Genomic DNA, 22296 nt, shown 5'->3' on the forward strand with positions numbered 1-22296 from the left:
ATTTGCTGATAATTGCACAATGTTCAACATCATCCAGGACTCCTCAAGATACTGAAGCAATAACATTTGCACCATGCAAATGCCAGCAAATAACCATTTCCATTCAGAGACAATTGCCCTTCAACATTCAATGGCATTACCATCTCTGACTCTCTCATTATCAATATCCTAGGGGATACCATTGACCAGAAACTGAACAGGCCTAGTTACATACACATACTTATAGGGCAGGCCAGATGTTAGGAATACTGCAGCAATTAACTTACCTCATGACTCCCTGAAGGCTGTCCACCAGCTACAAGGCACAAGTCAGGATTGTAATGGAATACTTTTCACTTGCCTGGATAACTGCAACTCTAGCAACACTCAAGAAGCTTGATACTGTCCAGGACAAGCAGGCCCCTTGACTGGCACCACATCCACAAAAACCCATCCCTAAACCTTCAATGCTCAGGAGCATAAGTATGCACTATGTACAAGATCTGCAGTAAAAATTCACCGAGTTTCCTTAGATGGCACCTCCTATGCCTAAGATCACCACTATCTAAAAAGATAAGGGCAATCGATAAATGGAGTACCACCACCTGAAAGTTCTCCTCCAAGCATCTCACTACCCTGACTTGGGAAAGCATCATCCTTCCTTCAAGGTCACTTGGTCAAATTCCTGGAATTTGCTTCTGAGTAGCATTGTGTGTCTACTTGCAGCACCAGGGTTGCAGCTGGTCGGGGAGGCAGCTCACCATCACCTTTCCAAGGGCAACAAGGGGCTGACAATCAATGCTGGCCCAGCAGTGAAGCCCATGTCCCACGAGTGAATAAAAAATATAACTTGTAAAGTGTATGTGCATATTTGCTCATGTGTAAACATGTCTGTTTGTGTATTAAGTGTGATTGACTGCTTTACTGTGGATTTTGACCTCATGTAACAGTCTAAGAGTGACAGTGAGATAGTGGTCCATTTCAAATGTATCAAGAACTTTAGTTTTATTGATTTCAATGGGATTGAAGGAAATTAAGTTATCAGTTATCATCACTTTCACACTATCACAGAAAGGCAAAATTATATCCCTTGAATTTTCGTTCTTCTTGCACTTGATAGGTTGATTGGCTCCTTCTTGCTGTATAAAATTCTGTGACCTCAGATCTCTTATGTTGTGCTTCAATTAATTTCTGTCATTTCAGAACTTGTCCAACAATGAATTACGAACATGGGGAGTAGAAGTGTTGTGTAAAATGCTTCCATTGAACATTTCACTTAAGTGCATCAAACTCTCGGGTAGGTGCTATGCCTTATAAAGCTGCAAATGTTTATCAGCTCAATGATAGCTGTTCCCAGATAGAAGTGATCTAGTCCAGCAATGGACCGTGATAGATACTCAGGTCACAATGCCTAGTTGTCTATGGTAAGTACCAGACATACAATTCCAAATTAGCAGACCTGCCTGTTCAATTACAGCAAGAAAGTGATTTGAAAGGAAAATGGAATGGAGTAATGCACAACCTTGGGCAGCAAATTTCTCTTCCTGTATCTGAATTTAAAAGTTAAAATAGTCACAAATGCAACTATTAGTGCATTTTTTTTCTCCCTAGTCAGTTGGTAGTCCTTTACCTCTGAAACACAGATTGCTGGGCTCAATTTAGAACATAGAACATAGAAAAGTACGACACAGTACAGGCCCTTCGGCCCACGATGTTGTGCCGTGGAATATTCCTAATCCAAAAATAAAATAACCTAACCTTCATTCCCCTCAATTCACTGCTGTCCATGTGCATGTCCAGCAGTCGCTTAAATATCACTAATGACTCCGCTTCCACGACTACCACTGGTAAACTATTCCATGCGCTCACAACTCTGAGTGAAGAACCTCCCTCTGACATCTCCTCTATACCTTCCTCCTAATACCTTAAAACTATGGCCCCTCGTGGCAGTCAATCCTGCCCTGGGGAAAAGTCTCTGGCTATCGACTCTATCCATGCCTCTCATTACCTTGTACACCTCGATCAGGTCACCTGTATGTCTGAGTACAGAATTTAAGGGTAACATTCCACTGCAGTAGTGAAGAAGCGCTCTGTTGGAGGTCTAGGCCCGAAACGTCAGCTTTGGTGCTCCTAAGATGCTGCTTGACCTATTGTGTTCATCCAGCTCCACACTTTGTTATCTCTGTTGGAAGTGCTGTCTTTCAATTGAGATGCTAAACTGAGGCCTTGTCTTTCTCCTTGTTTGGAAGAAGTGCTGGGGAGTTACCGCCACCGTCCTGGTCAATATTAATCTCTAAATCAACATTGCACAAAGCAAACAGTCTAGTCATCATCTCATGATTGGCTGTGGGAGCTTGCTGGGCACATAATGACATTTCCTACATTACAAATGTTACCATACTTCAAAAATACTGCACTCTGGAAGATCAGTGCTTATAAAGTGCTGAATAAATCCTTTTCTTTAACGTTGGTTGTTAGTTCAGTGACAATAATTACACCTATGATTCATGCATTTGCGTTTTTTATTATTACAAGCCTTATTACAGTGGATGATTTGGTCTTCCATGTACATCATATTTTGACTCAAACAGCAGGAGTGCACTGAAAATCAAGCTCTGCTATACCATGGGTCTTACCAAAACTGCAAATGTTTAGTTAAATTACCAAAATTGGTACTACCATCTGAATAAAAGAAATGCTCACCATTATTTGGCATTTAACTAAAATATATTTTGTGTATTTTAAGGAAGTTTGTTCATACAATAATTGGTAAAACTGGTGAACAACTAAGCTACTCTGCACAATTAAACTATATCCACTTAATTCCAAACACACACTGAAGAGATAATACAGCTCTGCAGAAATGATACAGCTCCTTTAGAAAAACAAACCAAGTGGAAAAATGACATGCTGGGCAGAGATTTCAAGTTCATTAAATGGGAAGACATCTCACAGTCCATTCGAGTTCCTTTGATGGGATTGAAGTGCTCATAGAATCAATGAGACCTTCAAATCCTGCTTGACTTCAGATGAAACACTGAGAAATCTTGATACTTGACTTTGCTAGGCCCTTACAATATTTCAACCAAAGAGAGATCTTTGTAACTGGTTCTGCTTTTGGGCTTTCTGTTACCTTTCAGTGAAGTCAAAGTTTGGTCTCTGTGGCCTGGAGGCCTTTCTTCAACTGATATGCCACAGGTTTACCAGAAAACATATTAACTGGAGTTCAGAAGCTGTTGCTACACAACTGCCAGCACACGGCCACTCGCAAACCAGTTTGTTCAGTGACTGAAGCCGTAAAACCCATCCAGTTCTGCTTGCTTTCTACAAAGTTGTTTGGCTTTTTGTAAGCAGTAAGTGAACCACAACACACTTTAACTTTATGACCTTTCATTTCCAACTCTTCAACTGTTGACATTTTTCACCTATTTCAGCTTCTTTCGCAGAGTAATATTTAAATACTCTATATTCTGAACAAGTAAATGATATGAAACTTACAAAAGCTGACTCTAATGTTTATGGGGAAAAGACTGAAAAGATTATAATTTGACTAAACATCTAAAATTTGACATTAGCCAAATGTTCAGAATAAGACTGTACTGTAGTATAAGAAGTTATAATGGGAACTGCAGATGCTGGAGAATCCAAGATAATAAAATATGAGGCTGGATGAACACAGCAGGCCCAGCAGCATCTCAGGAGCACAAAAGCTGACGTTTCGGGCCTAGACCCTTCATCAGAGAGGGGGATGGGGTGAGGGTTCTGCAATAAATTGGGAGAGAGGGGGAGGTGGACCGAAGATGGAGACAAAAGAAGATAGGTGGAGAGGAGAGTATAGGTGGGGAGGGGATAGGTCAGACCAGGGAAGACGGACAGGTCAAGGAGGTGGGATGAGATTAGTAGGTAGGAGATAGAGGTGCGGCTTGGGGTGGGAGGAAGGGATGGGTGAGAGGAAGAACAGGTTAGGGAGGCAGAGGCAGGTTGGATTGGTTTTGGGATGCAGTGGGTGGAGGGGAAGAGCTGGGCTGGTTATGTGGTGCAGTGGGGGGAGGGGACGAACCGGGCTGGTTTTGGGATGCCCCCTCCCATTCTTTAGATGACATGTCCATCATGGGCCTCCTGCAGTGCCACAATGATGCCACCCGAAGGTTGCAGGAACAGCAACTCATATTCCGCTTGGGAACCCTGCAACCCAATGGTATCAATGTGGACTTCACCAGCTTCAAAATCTCCCCTTCTCCCACCGCATCCCAAAACCAGCCTAGTTCGTCCCCTCCCCATACTGCACCACACAACCAGCCCAGCTCTTCCCCTCCACCCACTGCATCCCAAAACCAGTCCAACCTGTCTCTGCCTCTCTAACCTGTTCTTCCTCTCACCCATCCCTTCCTCCCACCCCAAGCCGCACCTCCATCTCCTACCTACTAACCTCATCCCACCTCCTTGACCTGTCCGTCTTCCCTGGACTGACCTATCCCCTCCCTACCTCCCCACCTATACTCTCCTCTCCACGTATCTTCTTTTGTCCTCATCTTCGGTCGCCTCCCCCTCTCTCCCTATTTATTGCAGAACCCTCACCCCATCCCCCTCTCTGATGAAGGGTCTAGGCCCGAAATATCAGCTTTTGTGCTCCTGAGATGCTGCTGGGCCTGCTGTGTTCATCCAGCCTCACATTTTATTATTATGTAGTATAAGAAGACAGGGTTTGGACAAGACTCAACATTGAGTTCAACAACTTTATAGCATGAACAGTCATCCACTTGGATGACAGCCCCTTCCCCCACACTGACGTCTAATTTATATGGGTTTGCTCTTACGAGGCTGACGTATATTTTACTTGTCACACTTACCATTAAAACACCTACTTGCACCTATATCACTATAACATTCCCTTTGTTCTTTGGACTGGGCCCTCATTATCTGCTCCACTTGATCTTCCTCCACCTTTATCAACAGTGTAAAAAATATCATTTCCAGCTTCCTTCAGTTCCGAAGAAGAATCATATTGGATTTATTTCTCTCTCTACAAATACTGCTTAACCCGCTGTATTTCTCCAGCACTTAATGTTTTCAATTCAGTTCTCCAGCATCTGCAGTACTTTGCTTTTATGATAGAAAAAGTAGAGATCCAGGTTCCTTCTTACTTCAGAGCACTTCCAAGCACCAGAAGCAATGCAGCTGATACAGGACCCTGGAGGGTGAGAGCTGGTCACCAACCATTCCAAGATTCTCTGCCATCAGGAAGCATTCTTGAGAGTCAAGTTTATTTCCATGCTATTTCGTATTAATGGAAGAACAAATCAGTCATGGTATAAAGGTTCTAATTCTTGAACAAAACACTCATACATGAATTGTAAGTACTAACATCTCCTTATTCATGATAACCACTAGGAAACCCACTAACAGTAAATGTACCATTTATTTTGTGTTCTTTACAGTGATGGATGTCAATGCCAGGGAATGGGATGCCCATTAAATGCCAAACACTTTCAAATTGAGTATAACATGCTCACATAGGAGGCATAGATAGAGTTGATAGCCAGAGACCATTTCCCAGGGCAGAAATGGCTAGCACGAGGGGTCATAGTTTTAAGCTAGTTGGTGGAAAGTATAGAGGGGATGTCAGAGGCAGGTTCTTTACGCAGAGAGTTGTGAGAGCATGGAATTCGTTGCCAGCAGCAGTTGTGGAAGTAAGGTCATTGGGGTCATTTAAGAGACTGCTGGACATGTATATGGTCACAGAAATTTGAGGGTGCATACATGAGGATCAATGGTCGGCACAACATTGTGGGCTGAAGGGCCTGTTCTGTGCTGTACTGTTCTATGTTCTACATTAATTCCCAATCTAAGAAGACCACAAGAGACACACAGCACTGTGCCAATTGCTACTTACCTCTGTCCCTGCCTGTCAAATTCACTCACAAAAGGGAAACATTGGCTGCTCTGAAAGCCCTTTAGTGACAAATTAATGGCCACTGATGGCCTCCTTCCACTCTCACTGAGCTATTTATGTGGCAGAGAGATTCTTCCTAGATGTCCAGTTCACCCAGTTAAAGATAGCAGACAGATTGATGGTCCGGTGACAGTTGTCTCCTGTTGGGACAATCTGTACACTGCAAAATGGTTGCAGAATGGTATCCTAGTGGTGATTCAATGCAACATAATCTCACCAATACTTCTTCTCCAATCTGCAGGAAACAAGTTGAAATGCAATGATGCTTCATATTTTGCAGAGACTTTATCTGTAAGTAAAGACGAATGTCCAATATCCAATGTCCAATGTTTATTTCCAACTAAACTGAAAACAGCCTGGCATTTCCATTGTTTTTCTACTAGATAGACTAGTTGGACAGTTGAGTACTTATTTCATCACATTCTCACCTTTTCTGTTTATTTGTGCTTCCTATTTGCAATGTAGCTTCAGCAATCTGGATGGCAGCCAGTTAATATCACCCCACACCAGGGCTAATCCCGTCAAATATCGGGGCTTGGACTGATATTTATTTTCTGGGGTGGGATTTGAAGGTTTTAGTGATGTGACAGACATGTTCAAATAATGCACAAACAAGCAGGTTGCTGGAATATTGGACAAATTGTTGATATTGCTTGTAACAGGTAGCTTGATAATCAGAGATAGTCGGAACTGCCAATGCTGGAGAATCTGAGGTAACATGGTGTGAAGCTGGATGAACACAGCAGGCCAAGAAGCATCAGAGGAGCAGGAAAGATTGGTGTTTCGGGTCAGGACCTTTCTTCTGAAGAAGGGTCCCAAGCCGAAACGACAAGCTTTCCTGCTCCTCTGATGCTGCTTGGCCTACTGTATTCATCCAGCTTCACACCATGTTATCTCAGCTTGATAATCATTTCATTTAAAGGCTGGTATGCTTTGTTAGTCACTGTTCTAACGAAATGGAATTAGTTACACAGGACGTTTTGTATGGTCTGATGAGTCAAGTAACTTATGTAGCATTTGGCTGGCTTAGACTTTTTTTCAGTTTTTTTCATGGAGAGGAAGCATCTGACAATTTTACATTTTGCCAGGAGGATGCTAGTTTTGACCTTGGCTTGGAATAGCTGGGGGCAGAAGCTTTTTCACATTAAAAAAAATTTCAGCATTATGGTTAGAATGTTGTCAGTGTCAATATCCCTTGTTACGTACAGTGGATTTTAATGCTCAATGAAAATTGAACATAGCATCTAAAATGATGGTAACTACAAAAAGAGTTTCTAGACTAAGTCACATGGAAAAATAATATGCTCATGTATAATTAATTTGATGGCAAGTTTTTAAAAAAATGCATCTCTAGTTATTTTGCTCAAAGTTGCACCTATAGTCTAATTTCAGAATTTCAGAGCTGGATCTCAGTTACAATCAGTTTGGAGACAAAGGAGCAGAGTTCCTGGGACAAATGCTAGGTAAGAACTAACTTCACAGATGTCACATGATCATTCATTTGATTTTCTTCTTTTACACAACATGGAATTCTTCCTACAGATAAATGAATGAGAGCCTGAACATATTTGTTGCTCCAATCAACAACATGCTCAACAAGAAAGCATGTTTTTTATTCTAGAAATCCAGTGGGAAGGATGAAATTGAAGCCGATCTTATCATATATTTAGATTTCTTTACGGAATTACACTTGCATGCACCTTCCAACTTAACAATTTTAGTGATATCTGTTTTATACGGCACAAAGGAATCCTCAGCTAATACCCACCAGGTATACTCAATTAATAAACAGTTAGCTAAGTGACATCTTTTATTTCCTCAATCATCTGCATGCTCTGCATTGCATACACGAGTGACTATCCCATGATAAGTTCAATAAATCAATCTTCATGCAAGAGCTTAGACAGTGAGGAAACTGATAGGGTAGAAAAAACATTACAGCCTAGGACAATACTGTTCTCAATGAAATTTAGAAGAATGAAAGGTGGATGCATATCTTACAACCAGGTGAGGAGAGATATTAGCTCTTCCCTTATTAACCTTTTGTGGTCTGTCAGAACAAATAGCTTATTTTGTTTTTGCAGTACAGCTATGATACTTCAATTAAAAATGCATTTACCAAAATGAAAAGGTTTTCTTGAGTGAAAGATACAGGACCAGAGTTATGTAATCTTCATAAAATTAATAAAACACATCAAACACAGGTAATGTATTTAAAAATGACCGAGTGACTGGTACAAACAGGCATACAATTTAAACATTCTCAGAAATCTTGAGGTGTTAGATTTTCAACTGGAAATAGAGTTGTTTAATTGCTGACTCATATCCTCTGCAGTAGTGACATTTGTAGATATATTTGAGTTTTTAGCGAGTGCCTGCTTTGCCAATTTGTTTTCTCACCAGCGACTGTCTCCTGTTACGATGAGAAGGGATAAGACATAAAGAGAGAGACAGAAAGCCTTCAAGATGCTATTATATGTCCATTGTTCGTTCGCTCCGTTCTGCTACACAGAAGTATAGTTTGTTTGTACAATGACTGTAACAAGGTCAGCAAGGTGGACCTCATACAATATGAATTCAGTGACTGGGCTGTTAATATGGTCCAATCAGGAAGCCCTGACTGGCAGATATAAAGTGGAGCACGGGAGGTTCTCTTCACTCTGAAAGCTAGCTCTGAGGAAGCTGGATCAGTGTCAAGGACTCTCCACAAGTAAATAAAGGATGACTGAGTGACAGAATACAGGCCTGACTGAAGTAATGCTTGGTGGCTGGGAGTGGATGTCAACATTGCTGCGTTGGTGGGGCAGTGCCCAGACTGCCAATAAGGGAAGCAGCTCCCCCACATTCATGGGAATTGCCATGTAAACCCTGGATTCCATTACAGGTCAATAGTGCAAGACCTTTCATGGGCTCAATGTTCTTAGTCATTTTGGATGCCCACTCAATGTGCCCAGACATGCATAAAGTTCATTCATTGAACGTGGGGATGGCGATAGAAAGATAGCATGCATCTTTTGCAATATGTGGACTCGGGGAAGTGTTGTTGTCAGACAACAGGCCATTGTTTACCAGCAGGGAATTTGAGTACTGCCCAAAGTCAAATGGTATTCGTGATATAAGGACAGCGCCATATAATACATGGGTGGGTGATGGCCTAGCAGTATTACCGCTAGACTATTAAGCCAGAAACCCAACTAATGCTCTGGGGGCCCGAGTTTGAATTGCACCATGGCAGATGGTGGAATTTGAATTCAATATTTAAAAACAAAGTCTGGAATTAAGAATCTACTGATCACCATGAAATAATTGCCTATTGTTGGAGAACCCTATCTGGTTCACTAATGTCCTTCTGAGGAGGAAACCTGCCACCCTCACCTGGTCTGGCCTACATGTGACTCCAGACCCATAACAATCTGGTTGACTCTCAATTGTCCTCCGGAAATTGCCGAGCAAGCCATTCAGTTGTACCAATCACTACTGAGTCTCAAAAAAATGAAATTGGATGGATCAGCAGGCATCGACCAAGACATTGGAAAAGACAACGGCAGAAACAGCCGGATCGACCATGCAAAGTCCTCCTCACTGACATGTGGGGGTCAGTGCCAAAATTTGGAGAGCCATCGCACAGATTAGTCAAGCAACAACCTGACATAGTCACACTCACAGAATCATATCCTACAGACAATGTCCCAGACACGACCATCACCATCCCTGGATATGCCCTGTCCCAACGACAGGACAGGCCCAGCAGAGGTGTCGGCGCAGTGGGATACAGTCAAGAGGGTGTTGCTCAGGGAGTCCTCAACATTGACTCTGAATCTCATGGAGTCTCACAGCTTCAGGTTAAACGCGGGCAAGGAAACCTCCTCCTGATTACCACATACTGTCCTCTCTCAGCTGATGAATCAGTACTCCTCCACGTTGAACAACACATGGAGGAAGCACTGAGGGCAGCAAGGGAACCAGATGTACTCTGGGTGGGGGATTTCAATGTCTGCAGCAGGTGGTGAAGGAACCAACAAGAGGGCAAAACATACTTGACCTCATTCTTACCAATCTGCCAGCTGCAGTTACATCTGTCCATGACAGTATCGGTAAGAGTGACCATTGCACTGTTCTTGTGGAGACAACGTTCCACCTTCACATTGAGAACAACCTCCATCATGTTGTGTGGCACAATCACTGTGTTAAATGGGACAGACTTCACACAGATCCAGCAACTCAAGACTGGACATCAATGAGGCACTGTGGGCCATCAACAGCAGCAGAACTGTACTCCACCATGATCTGTAACCTCATGGCCTGGCATATCCCCCACTCAACCATTACTATCAAGACAGGGGATTAAAGCCAGGGCTCAATGGAGAACGCAGGAGGGCATGCCAGGAGCAGCATCAGCCATAACTGATGATGAGGTATCAACCTGATGAAGCCTCCAAACAGGGCTACTTGCACACCAAACAGCAAGTGATAAACAGAGCACAACCAATGGATCAGATCTAAGCTCTGCAGTCCTGCCACATCCAGTCATGAATGGTGGTGGACAATTAAGCATCTCACTGGGTGAGGAGGCTCCACAAATATCCCCATCCTCAGTGATGGAAATGCCCAACACATCAGTGCAAAAGATAAGGATGAAGCTTTCGCAGCAACCTTCAGCCACAAGTGCTAAATGGATGATCTATCTCGGCCTCCTCCAGTGGTTCCCAGCATCACAAATACCAATCTCCAATGAATTCAATTCACTCCATATGATATTCAGAAATGGTTGGAGGCACTGGATACTGCAAAGGCTATGGGCCTGAAAACATTTCAGCAATTGTACTGAAGACTTGTGCTCCAGAATTTGCCAATCCCCTAGCCAAGATGTCCCAATGCAGTTACAATGCTAGCATCTACTTGACAATGTGGAAAATTGCCCAATTATGTCCTGTACACAATAAGTAGGACAAATCCAACCTGGCCAATTACTGCCCATCAGTAAAATGATGGAAGGAGTCACCAAAAAAGCTATCGAGCAGCACCTGCTCAGCAATAACCAGCTCAATGATGCTCAGTTTGGATTCTGGCAGGGCCACTCAGCTCCTGACCACATTACAGCCTTGGTTCAAACATGGGCAAAAGAGCTGAATTCCAGAGGTGAGGTGAGAGTGACAGCCCTCAACGTCAAGGCTGTATTCCACCGACGGTGGCATCAAGAAGCCCTAGCAAAGCTAGAATCAATGGGATAAAAAACAAAGTTGTTGGAAAGCTCAGCAGGTCTGGCAGTATCTGTGAAAGAGAAAACAGAGCTAACGTTTCAGGTCCGGTGACCCTTCTTCAGAACTGATAGTGTTGTTGTTGTAGAATTAATGGGTATCTGGAGGCAAATGCTCCAGTGGTTAGAGGCATACTTGACACAAAGGAAGATGAATGGTGGTGGACAATTAAGCACCTCACTGGATGAGGAGGCTCCACAAATATCTCCATCCTCAATGATGGAAAAGCCCAACACATCAGTCATCTCAGCTACAAGACATCTCTGCAGGAGTTTCTCAGGATAGTGTCTTGGGCCCAACCATCTTCAGCTGCTTCGCAAATGATGTTCTGTCAATCATAAGGTCAGAGATAGGGATGTTCGCTAATGATTGCACAATGTTCATCATCATTTGTGACTCCTCAGACACTGAAGCAGCCTGAGTTCAAATGAAACAAGATCTGGACAATATCCAGGCTTGGGCTGACAAGTGGCAAGTAGCATTTGGACCACACAAATACCAGGCTTTGACCATCTCCAATAAGAGACAATCTAACCACTACCCCTTGACTTTCAATGGTGTTACCATCACTGAATTCCCCACTATCAATATCCTGGGGGTTTTCATTGACCAGAAACTCAACTGGACTCACCACATAAATGTAGTGGCTACAAGAGCAGGTCAGAGGCTAGGAATACTGCGGCAAGTAACTCACCTCTTGACTCCCCAAAGCCTGCCCACCACCTACAAGGCTCAAGTCAGGAATGTTTGGATGAGTGCTGCCCCAATAACACTCAAAAAGCTTGACACCATCCAGGTCAGAGCAGCCCCCGCACTGCATCCAGAAGCATTCACTCCCTCCACCACCGACTCTCAGTAGCAGCAGTGTGTACTATCTAGAAGATGCACTTCAGAAATTCACCAAAGACCCTCAGACAGCACCTTCCAAACGCACGACCACTTCCATCTAGAAGGACGAGGGCAGAGATATATGGGAACACCATCACCTGCAAGTTCCCCTCCAAGCCACACACCCTCCTGACCTGGAAATATATCGCCGTTTCTTCACTGTCACTGGGTCAAAATCCTGGAATTCCCTCCGTAAGTGTATTGTGGGTCTACCCACAGCAGGTTGACTGCAGTAGTTCAACAAGGCAGCTCACCACTACCTTCTCAAGGGCAGCTAGGGACGGGCAATCAATTCTGGCCAGCCAGCAACGCCCACATCCCACAAAACTTTATTAAAAAAAGGGTTGATTGAATTTGCTGAATTTATGGTCGGTTCATCACGCCAGCCATTTTAGGTCAGTATTTATACTATTTTTGAAAACATATTACGGTTCATGAAAGGTCTTAGGTATAACAACCAGCGAGGGAATCTAAAATTTTATCATTTGTACTTAACGATCTCATGATGCATAATATTTTTAAAAAGCTTGACAGGGTAGATTTTGGAATGCTGCTTCCCATGGTTTGAAGCCTAGAAATAGGTGCTGTAATGTCAGGGTTAGGGATTTGCAAATTTGAAATGAAATAATGAGACATTTCTGCAAGCAGATGGTTGTCAATATTTGGTACTCTCCTTGCTAAAGGGCTATCATTCAGTATTTTCAAGACTGAGGTAAAGTTTTAGACAACAAGTGATCCAAAGAATATGAGATCATTTGGTTAAATGGAGTTGTTGTCGAGTGGCAGTAATATTCTTTTTGAATGAAAAGGCAGGCCCAAAGGTTGTACGATCAATTCCAGCTCTTTTTTTTTCTGTTCTCACTCACATCCATGCATTTCCATACAGGAATCTGAGCACTGACTATGATAGTGACACTTTGAGCCAATTGTAAAATTCTGACCAAAATCACCAAGCTATCTGCAGAGATCAAGAACTGAATTTCTCACTGGCTCAGTACTAACAACATGCAGGGCATTTATTTACTAAACCAGTGGCATGGTGGCTCAGTGATCAGTACTGCTGCCTTACAGTGTTAGGGGTCTGGGTTTAATTCCTGCTTTGGGTGACTATCTGTCTGGAGTTCGCACATTCTCCCATTGTCTGCCTGGGTTTCCACTGGTTCCTCTGGTTTCCTCCCAGAGTCCAAAGATATGGATTGGTCATGCTCAATTGCCCATAGTGTTCAGGGACATGTTGGTTGGTTATAGTGCAGGATTATAGGTAGGGGGAGGGTGAGTCTGGCTGGTATGCTCTTTGGCGAGTCGGGCTGGCCTGTTTCTACTCTAAGGATTCTATTGCATGAATAAACAATAATGGAGACCCAGCAGGCATTTTCCTTCTCTTTGAAGGAGCTTACTACTGTTATTATTATGAAGTACAGCAATGCCATTGAATAACGGCACAATATTCATTCATAGATAACAACACAAAATGCTGGAGAAACTCAGCAGGTATAGCATTAATATTTCCACTTCAGTGTGAATTGTCTTCAGATCTTCATAGACAGTAGCACTCAAGATATAAGTAATGAACTGGGTTTTACTCATTTTTCCTGTGATTTAAAGGACCTGTGTGCTCGAGTGAATGCCACATTACAGGAATCCGCATTATCCAGCCCTTAGCTATTGTGATCTCAATTGTTAGTAATACTAGCTAAGTCACATCTCAAAGTGAAACCTAACCTGATAGATCACAACTTTTATTTTTGCAATTTTTAATACCAAGGTGGTTGGACGCTGAACATATTCACATAAATAAGCAAAAAAGCACAAGAAAACAATATAATATAAAACAACCTCAAAAGACTTTAACATTAACTGCAAAAAGAAAAAAAGATCAACTCTTTTCCCAGCAATATCTTTCCCAGACTCTCAATTCTATTGAGTTATCAGTGCAATCATAACTCTTTAATTTCTTACTTAACTGGTCAGATTGCAAGCATTTTCTTTTAGTGACTTTCTGTCTCTTCACCAAATGTAACTTTCTCTGTTACTTCATTGAGATACCCCAGCAATTTCCCTGACATTTTTCTCAATGAAGTTTAAGAAAAGCCCTGTGTACTTTTAAACCGCTAAAACACTTGAAAGACATCTTTTCATCTCTGAAAACCTGGACTAGGCCTTTTGCTGGTATGGAACTGTTCTTATCAACTGAAAACTGATTGTGGCCCCAGTCTGTCTTTCTGTATGTCATAAAACATGGACCTTGTAAACATTTCATTAAATAACTCCCTAGATCGTTTATATAGTCATTTGATTTAGGTCATTTCTTGGAAATTCACGGCTCAAAAATGACTTTCTGACCTCTTGGGACATCTAATTCACCTGTACAGAGCTAAAACTAACAACCCAATTATCTTCATTTTAAAATCCAAATTCTCGGATGATAATATCTGTCAGATATTTCATTTTGGCTTGAGAAATAGAGTGGTGGCATATCATTTAAATGGTGAAAGACTGCAGAAAGCTATAAAACATGAATTACAAAATATCTGGCATCCAAGTTCAGTGGGTAATAGTGAAGACAAATGGAATGTTGCCATTTATATCAAATGGAACTGGGTATAAACACAGGAAGGTTTTTCTAAAACTATGCAGGAGTCTGGTAAGGTCACAGCTGAATACTGTGAACAATTTTGGACCCCTTATCTGAGGAAAGATATACTAGCATTAGAGGCAGTCCAAAGAAGGTTCCGTAGTCTGACACCAGGAACGGAGACACTGCCTTGTGAAGAAAGGTTGACGAGATTTGGACCTGTACTCATTGGAATACAGAAGAATGAGAAATGATCCTATTTAAAATACAAGGTTCTTGAAAACTAAAAGAACCATGGATGCTGTAAATCAAGAACAAAAACAAAGTTGCTGGAAAAGCTCGGCAGGTCTGGCAGTATCTGTGAAGCAGAAAACATAATTAACGTTTTAGGTCCGGTGACCCTTCCTCAGCATTCTCAGGAAGAGTCACCCGGATCTGAAACATTAACTATGTTTTCTCCTTCACAGATGCTGCCAGACCTGCTGAGCTTTTCCAGCAACTTTGTTTTTGTTGTTGTTGACGAGATTTTTAAGGCTTGACAGAGTATCTGCAGAGAGGTTGTATCCCTGATGGGAGAGTCTAGAAAAGAGGGCACAATCTCAGAATAAAGATAAGAATAAAAAATGAGGAGGAATTTCTTCCCTCAGGGAGTAGTGGATCTCTGGAATTAGTTACCACAGAGAGCTGGGTCATTAATTATATTTAAGGCTGAGATAGATTTTTAATCAGTAAGGGAATCAAGGGCGATGGGGCAAAGGCAGGAAAATGGAGTTGAGGATTATCAAATCTGTCATGATCTCATTGACTTGCAGAGCAAACCTGTGCTGTATTGCTTTCATCTGATCCACCTCCTATGGCCTTAGACACTCAAGACAATAAAAGCATAATGGCTGATGTTGTTCTGAAGCCTTACTATGTTTAAAATGGGAACTTTGAGCTTCTTAACATCAGCACTGATCATTGCAGTTTGATCCATGAAGCTGGAGAAGGTTGAAGGTGAAATTTGAGTTGATAGCTCAAGAGTACAACAAGACAGTACATTATTAAAATACTTCTGAGTGTGCTGCTTCATGCAGATTATTGGTACTAGTGATGACACTCTGCCACTTCTTGTACCACCTTGAATATTGGACTCTGCTGCCCTGCCTATGTCAGAAAATACTTTAAAATTTTGTCACAGTGATTACAATTTAAATAGACTGTTCAATATGCTTAAATTTCTTTTCTTTTTTGCTTGAAGCAACCAATGAAAGTTTGGAAATACTGAACTTGCAATGGAACCAGATTCAAACAGAGGGCGCAGTTGCTTTGAGTGCAGGACTACGGGTGAGAGAATACACTTGACACCAGTGTTTACTTTTCTCCTTCTTTCCTCTTCTCCAGAGCATAGTACCTCCTGGTGAGGTGTAGTTCCATTGACTGGTTGTATGTGCATATCTAGGGGGGATGATATGAACCTCACTAACTGTGCAACAAATTCACAGATTGGGAGAATTGATGGATTCACACCTCACCTAATATTACACTTTATTGATGTCAGTGGGGAATAAAGTTCAGCAAGATGGCAAAACTAGCGTTGTACCCACAAGATGGCTAAACTAGCCTCGTACCCAAACTCATCAGGTGCGGATGCGCTGTCTGAAAGAGAAGAGGAAGCAGGGAGAGTAAGAACTTCTCAAAGGAAATTGGGTGCATACGTAAAAAAGGACAGATTTGGAGGAATACGGGAGTGAGATTAGGGCTAATGGCATCTTTCTGTGCCACACATATACGGGGAAGTGAAAATAAAACCAAAGGGTCTGTAATTCTTTCAACATTTTATGTCTTGCAAGACATGCTAGTTCCCAGCGTTCTGCTTTGTCTTCTCTCATTCAACAGAAAGGGAAAATACAGAGTTTCCCAATTCTGGCTACAATCCTGATATGTTGAGCAATAAATTGTGGCCGAAGACATAAGGAAAGCTGCTGGTTAAAGCTCAAGGTGGTCTTTGGCTTGATTTACATTGAGTGCTGGATCAGCATAGTCATTTGTGTTGTATGTTCATTGTCACAGATCAACTAAACATATTTTGCCACTTCCACAGATTTATAATATGTCTTTTATCTTCAGATGAATATCACGCTGAAGGTCCTCGATCTGTCCTATAATGGCTTTGGAAATGAAGGAGTACTTGCCATGGGAGAGACATTGAAATTCAATAATACCTTGGTCGAGCTAAACCTTGGCACTAACCACATCAACAATGAGGGCATCAACATGCTGTGTAAAGGGCTGGACTTCAATGAAAATATTAAGATCTTGTGTGTACGTTTCGCTTTGAGTAAGGTGGCTGAAAGTTGGTAAGATCAAATACAACATAATAACAGCTTGCATTTGTATAGAAGCTTTAACACTAAAGCATTCCATGGGGCTCCACAGTAACTTATCAGATTTGACATCAAGATATGTAAGATGACTGAAGTTGATCAAATAATTTATTTTTAAATAACATCTAAAGGGAGAGTAGAGAGGAAAACGAGTTTTGGGAGGGAGTTCTAGGTTGTAGTGATTGTAACAAGGTCAGCCAGTTGGAACTCAAAGAATATGACTTCCCAAATTGAGGCTGTTAACCTGGTCCAATCAGGGAGCCTTGGCTGACAGAGATAAACAAGACTATCAGATGTTCTATTCACTCTGACAGCTGGCTCTGAGGGAGCTAGATCACTGTCAAGGACTTTCCACTTGTAAATAAAGGGCAACTTGGTGATGGGATAACGGAGTCAGAGGAGTTATTTCTGTAGCAATGAAAGCAAAGCAGGCTCCTGAAGAAATTGACTCCAAGAGTCATCCATAAGTTACTGTAAGCATTTCTGGCATCATGCCATTACATGGGAAGCTTGGCTCATTTGATTCTGCTGCTGGAGACTGGGCCCAGAACATGGAAAGAATGAGTTACTTTTTCTGGGAAAATGACATTGGGACAGATAAAAAGCAATGGGTAATTTTCCTGATCGCTTGTGGATCCACAACTTTTTTTGATTATTAGGAGCGTAATTTTACCTGATGCTCCAAATACTAAATCAATCAAGACTTGACAGATTTAGTTAAGGAATATTATCACTCAAGCCTCCTCAAATTTTGAGTCGCTATTGTTTTCACTCGGCAATTTGAGAATGAGGGGAATCTTTATCAGGATTTCTCCCTCAGATAAGACATGACAGAGGCATGTAACTTTGGTTTAACACTTAGTAAGATATAGTGAGACTGTTCGGTCTGCGGGATTAGTGATGTAACCATGCAAAAGCACACAATATCTGAAGCCCAACTGGAATTCAGTAGGCACTACAACTGGCTTAATCATTGGAAAATGCAGCAAATGAAGCATCTGAGTTGCAAGGTATTCCGAATGAAGTGGATACCTCGCCAGTCCAACAGAGCCTGGGAAACACCACATGAGTGAAGTAATTGTTTAGCCTCACTCGGGGCATGTTCTCACAGCAAAATCCCAAAACAAGGCCAACCTTGGCCAATTGGCTGAAATTTTCTTCAGGATCTGGCAGGCAAGTCAGCATAGTTGCTGTCAGTATGCAGACTCAAGACAGCAAAAGAGCACCACGAGAGCCAGCTGGAGTAAAATAACTCATTGACTGTTATCCAGGAGTGTACACACCCTGGAAAGTCCACTGACATCTGGTTTGGAATAGTTAAATGGCTTAGCAACATTAAAATAAGAACCATCAAAATGAGCGTCTGGTTAAATGGACACTCAGTAGTAACAGAAGTCGATACCTGCTCGACTGTTCCAGTGATCACAGAACCAGTCTTTGACAAAATTCGCTCTCAACTCCAATATTTGCATAAGACCTCGGCGAAACTGAAAACCTATTCTAGGGAATCTTTACAAATAAAGGGCACAGCGTTGGCTCTGATCTCTTATGAGGAGCAACTGGTTTAGTTACCACTCGTCGTAGGAAAAGGCTCGGGGCCAAATTGATTGAGAAAAATTCATTTAGATTGGCTCCACATTTTTCAATTAGAAAATGGCCGCCTGAGCGAAGTTAGACTTCAATAGCCAAAAGCTTTTCAGGGAGATCTAAGGAAATCAAAGAAGCCAAGGCCACACTGCATGTTGACCAGGAAGCAATTGCACAATTCTGCAAGCCCTCCAAGTCTCATTTGTATAAAGGGCAAACGTAGAGGCAGAAATCAGAAGGCTGGAGAGCGAAGGAATCAATTTGTGGAATGGGCGGCACAAGTTGCACTGATTGTTGAACCAGAGTGGTCAGTTCACCTCTATGGGAATTTTAAACAAATGGTAAACTGCTTTTTACAGCTGGATAAATACCCAATCCCTTGCTTAGAGGATTCCTATGCCAAACTGGCAGGGGGCGCTGTTCTTCACAAAGTAGGGCATGAGTTACATGGACTTGCAACGGTGGCTGGCGGATGAATTTTTTCCCTTTATTCATTCATGGGATGAAGGCGTCACTGGCTTGACAGCATTTATTGCCCATCCCCAATTGCCCAGAGGGCAGTTCAGAGTCAACCACATTGCTGTGGGTCTGGAGTCACATGTAGGCCAGATGAGGTAAGGCTGGCAGTTTCCTTCCCTGAAGGACATTAGTGAACCAGATGGGTTTTTCCCAACGACAAACAATGGGTTCACAGCCATCATTAGATTCTTAATTCCAGATATTTCTTGAATTCAAATTCCACCATCTACCATGGAAGGATTTGAACCCAGGTTTCCAGAACATTATCTGGGTCTCTGGATTAACGGTCCAGCGATAATATCACTAGGCCATTGCCTCCCCGATGTGTGTGTAATACACCCATTTGTGAGTTACAATTAATACCCATAACGGTTTGTATCAACGTACCAGACTGTCATTCGGGCTATCATCAGTCTGCTCAATTTTCCAGTGGACAATGGAAAGCATTTTACAAGGTCTACCCAGATTGTCATTTATCTGGATCACATGCTAATAACAGGGAAGACCAATAAAGAGCACTTAGAGAATTTGTACACAGTCCTTAGATATTTCTCCCAGGAAGGCATAAACCTGAGAATGGAAAAATATATGTTCTAGGCACCACAAATGACCTATGGAGATAGCAAAATGCTGGAGTCAGAGTCAATACAGTGTGGAGCTGGAGGAACACAGCTTGTTGAAGTATCCTGACTGTAAACGTCGAATTTTTTCCTGCTCCTGTGATACTGCCTTACCTGCTGTATTCCTCCAGCTCTACACTGTATTGACCACAAATGACCTACTTGGGCTACAGAGTCGACAAGATCAGGATGTACCCATCGCAAGATAAAGAGAGGGTGATCAAAGGCTCCCCAGTCTGTGCCGGAGCTTAGGTCTTTCCTTGGGCTGATGCAGTATTACAGGAAGTTCATATATAACCTGGTCTCCACTCTGGAGTTTGCATCAACTCATAAAAAAAGGGTCAGCCCCTCTTAAAAAAACTCTTTAAACAGAGCAGCACAGCCAAGTCATAGCTTTCAGGAAGCGAAGAAACAGCTATCATCCTTTAAGGTGTTAACACAGTATGATCTGTTATTGACATGTGATGCCTCCCCTTAGAGCATTGGGGTAATACTAACTCATAGATGGCCCAGTGGAAAGGAATGCCCAGTATCCAGGATTTCTGCTGTTGCAGAGGGTAAATATGCCCAGATAGAGAAATAAGTCATATTTGATGTCAGGAGGTTCCACTAATACTTTTACAGATATAAATTTGTAATCGTGACGGACCACAAACCCCTGCTAGTTTACTTAAAGAGGGTGAGGCAGTGCCACCCATAGCTTCAGATCTAATTCAGTGGTGCACTCTAATACTAAGTGTGTATAATTACAAGTTGGAACACCCTCTGGGAGGTGAAGTAGAAAACATAAATACCTTGAGCCACCTCCTGCTGGCAGATACAGCGTCGGTCTGAAGAGTCTGCGATAGCTTTAAATTTTTTGGACACACATCCAGTCACAATGAGACTTTGGAGGTGGAAAGATCCAGTCCTGGCAAAATTGAAACAGCTGGTAGTGATGGAAGAAGGCAGAGGGCTGTCACAACCAGAACTGATACCTTTTTGGATCTGGAGAGACCAGATCACAGTAGAGGACAACATACTATTATGGGAGTGATTATCCTGAGCAAAGGTCACTGCCAAATACAGGCTGAACTCCAACAGGATCATTCAAAGGTTTACAAAATGAAAATGTTGGTGATACGTTCTACCTAGTGGCCAGGAATGCATTCAGACATAGCTGTGTTGGTAGGGCAATGCCCAGTATGTCAAGCAGGGCAAAAATTACCGCCAACAGCTCCACTACATTCACAGGAATGACCGGGTAAACCCTGGACTTTGTTACATGTTGACTATTCAGGACCTTTCATGGGCTCAATGTTCATAGTCATTGTGGGCACTCACTCAGAAGTGGCTGAACATGCATAGACTTCCTTCATCAAGCACAGGAACGACGATAAAAATCTGGGAAGACTTTTTGCAATGTATAGACTCCCGGAAGTGTTGGTGACAGATAATGGGCCATTGTTTACCAGCAGGGAATTTGAATATTTCTGAAAGTTGAATAATTTTCAACACATAAGGACAGCTTCATACCATCCACCATCCAATGGTCTTGCAGAGAGAGCAGTCCAAACTTTGAAGGCAGGCCTAAAGGAACAACCAACAACTCCATTAGAAATCAGACTGTCCTGGGCTCCTATTTGACTGTAGGACCAACCCTCATGAAACCACCGGGATAGCTCCAGGAGAATTGCTAATGGGGAGACGACTCCGCACCAGGTTAAACCTGATCTTCTCAGATCTGGGGCTGGAGGGGAGGGTGAAACAGCAGCAGGAATGCCATATTAGACACAAGACTCTGCTAAACAAGAGAGACAGTTTACTTCAGGCGACCAAGTTTGGTGTAGGAACCACAGCAAAGGCCCATCATGGATAAGAGGCATGGTTGATGTGAAGTCAGCTCCACATCGTGGTCTAATCAAGGTGCTCAGGCTGACAGATAAAAACAAGAAAGTCAGAGATTTTGTTCACTGAGATGAGAGCTGGATCATATTCAAGGACTCTCCGTGTGGAAATAAAACGTGACTTGGTGACAGGATACTGGCCTCTATGGAGTTATTTCAAGGGCGATAGCAGCTGAACGCATTTTCACCAATGAAGGAAAAAATACAGTCAGAAGGAAACGGAATTTGTAAACATTTGCTCTAATAGAAGTGCAAACAGAGGACTACGTGACTCAAAGGGTCACCTCTCTGCTTTTTCAAATCAATTTTCTGAATTCAAGGCCTCAATTTTTGTAGTCAGTCAAGGATACAGAACTGGTAGAAATCCCAGCTCTGAGAACACAACATTTAAAATGGTTGTCTGCATTTATGATTTTTGGTCTAGTGGTTGGTGGGATGGTTAAGGATTCAGTGCAGACAATCTGGGAAAATCTAAAAGGCTGCCTGACTGGGGGCTCCGGCACTCTATACAGTCTGGCACTTCTAAAAAAGAATGAAAAGAAAATATCCCCTATGCTGTCACCCCATCACTCTCTGACTCATCCATGTCAACTCCTTCACCTGCATCCAACGCCACGTCTCTTCTTATCTCTGTATCATACTATGCCATTCCACTGTACCATGGC

General features: G+C 42.4%; 1 protein-coding gene across 1 annotated transcript in view; it reads left to right on the plus strand.

Moving 5' to 3' along the window:
• Window positions 1-22296, plus strand: part of LOC125455513 (uncharacterized) — a 77568-nt gene that overhangs the window by 24142 nt on the left and 31130 nt on the right. The window contains exons 11-15 of the mRNA XM_059649412.1: window positions 1183-1276; window positions 6174-6223; window positions 7314-7395; window positions 15894-15979; window positions 16763-16957. Coding sequence (XP_059505395.1) covers window positions 1183-1276; window positions 6174-6223; window positions 7314-7395; window positions 15894-15979; window positions 16763-16957 — 507 coding nt within the window. The remainder of the gene's footprint in view (window positions 1-1182; window positions 1277-6173; window positions 6224-7313; window positions 7396-15893; window positions 15980-16762; window positions 16958-22296) is intronic.

Source organism: Stegostoma tigrinum, chromosome 10, assembly GCF_030684315.1.
Source record: "Stegostoma tigrinum isolate sSteTig4 chromosome 10, sSteTig4.hap1, whole genome shotgun sequence".
NCBI lineage: Eukaryota > Metazoa > Chordata > Chondrichthyes > Orectolobiformes > Stegostomatidae > Stegostoma > Stegostoma tigrinum.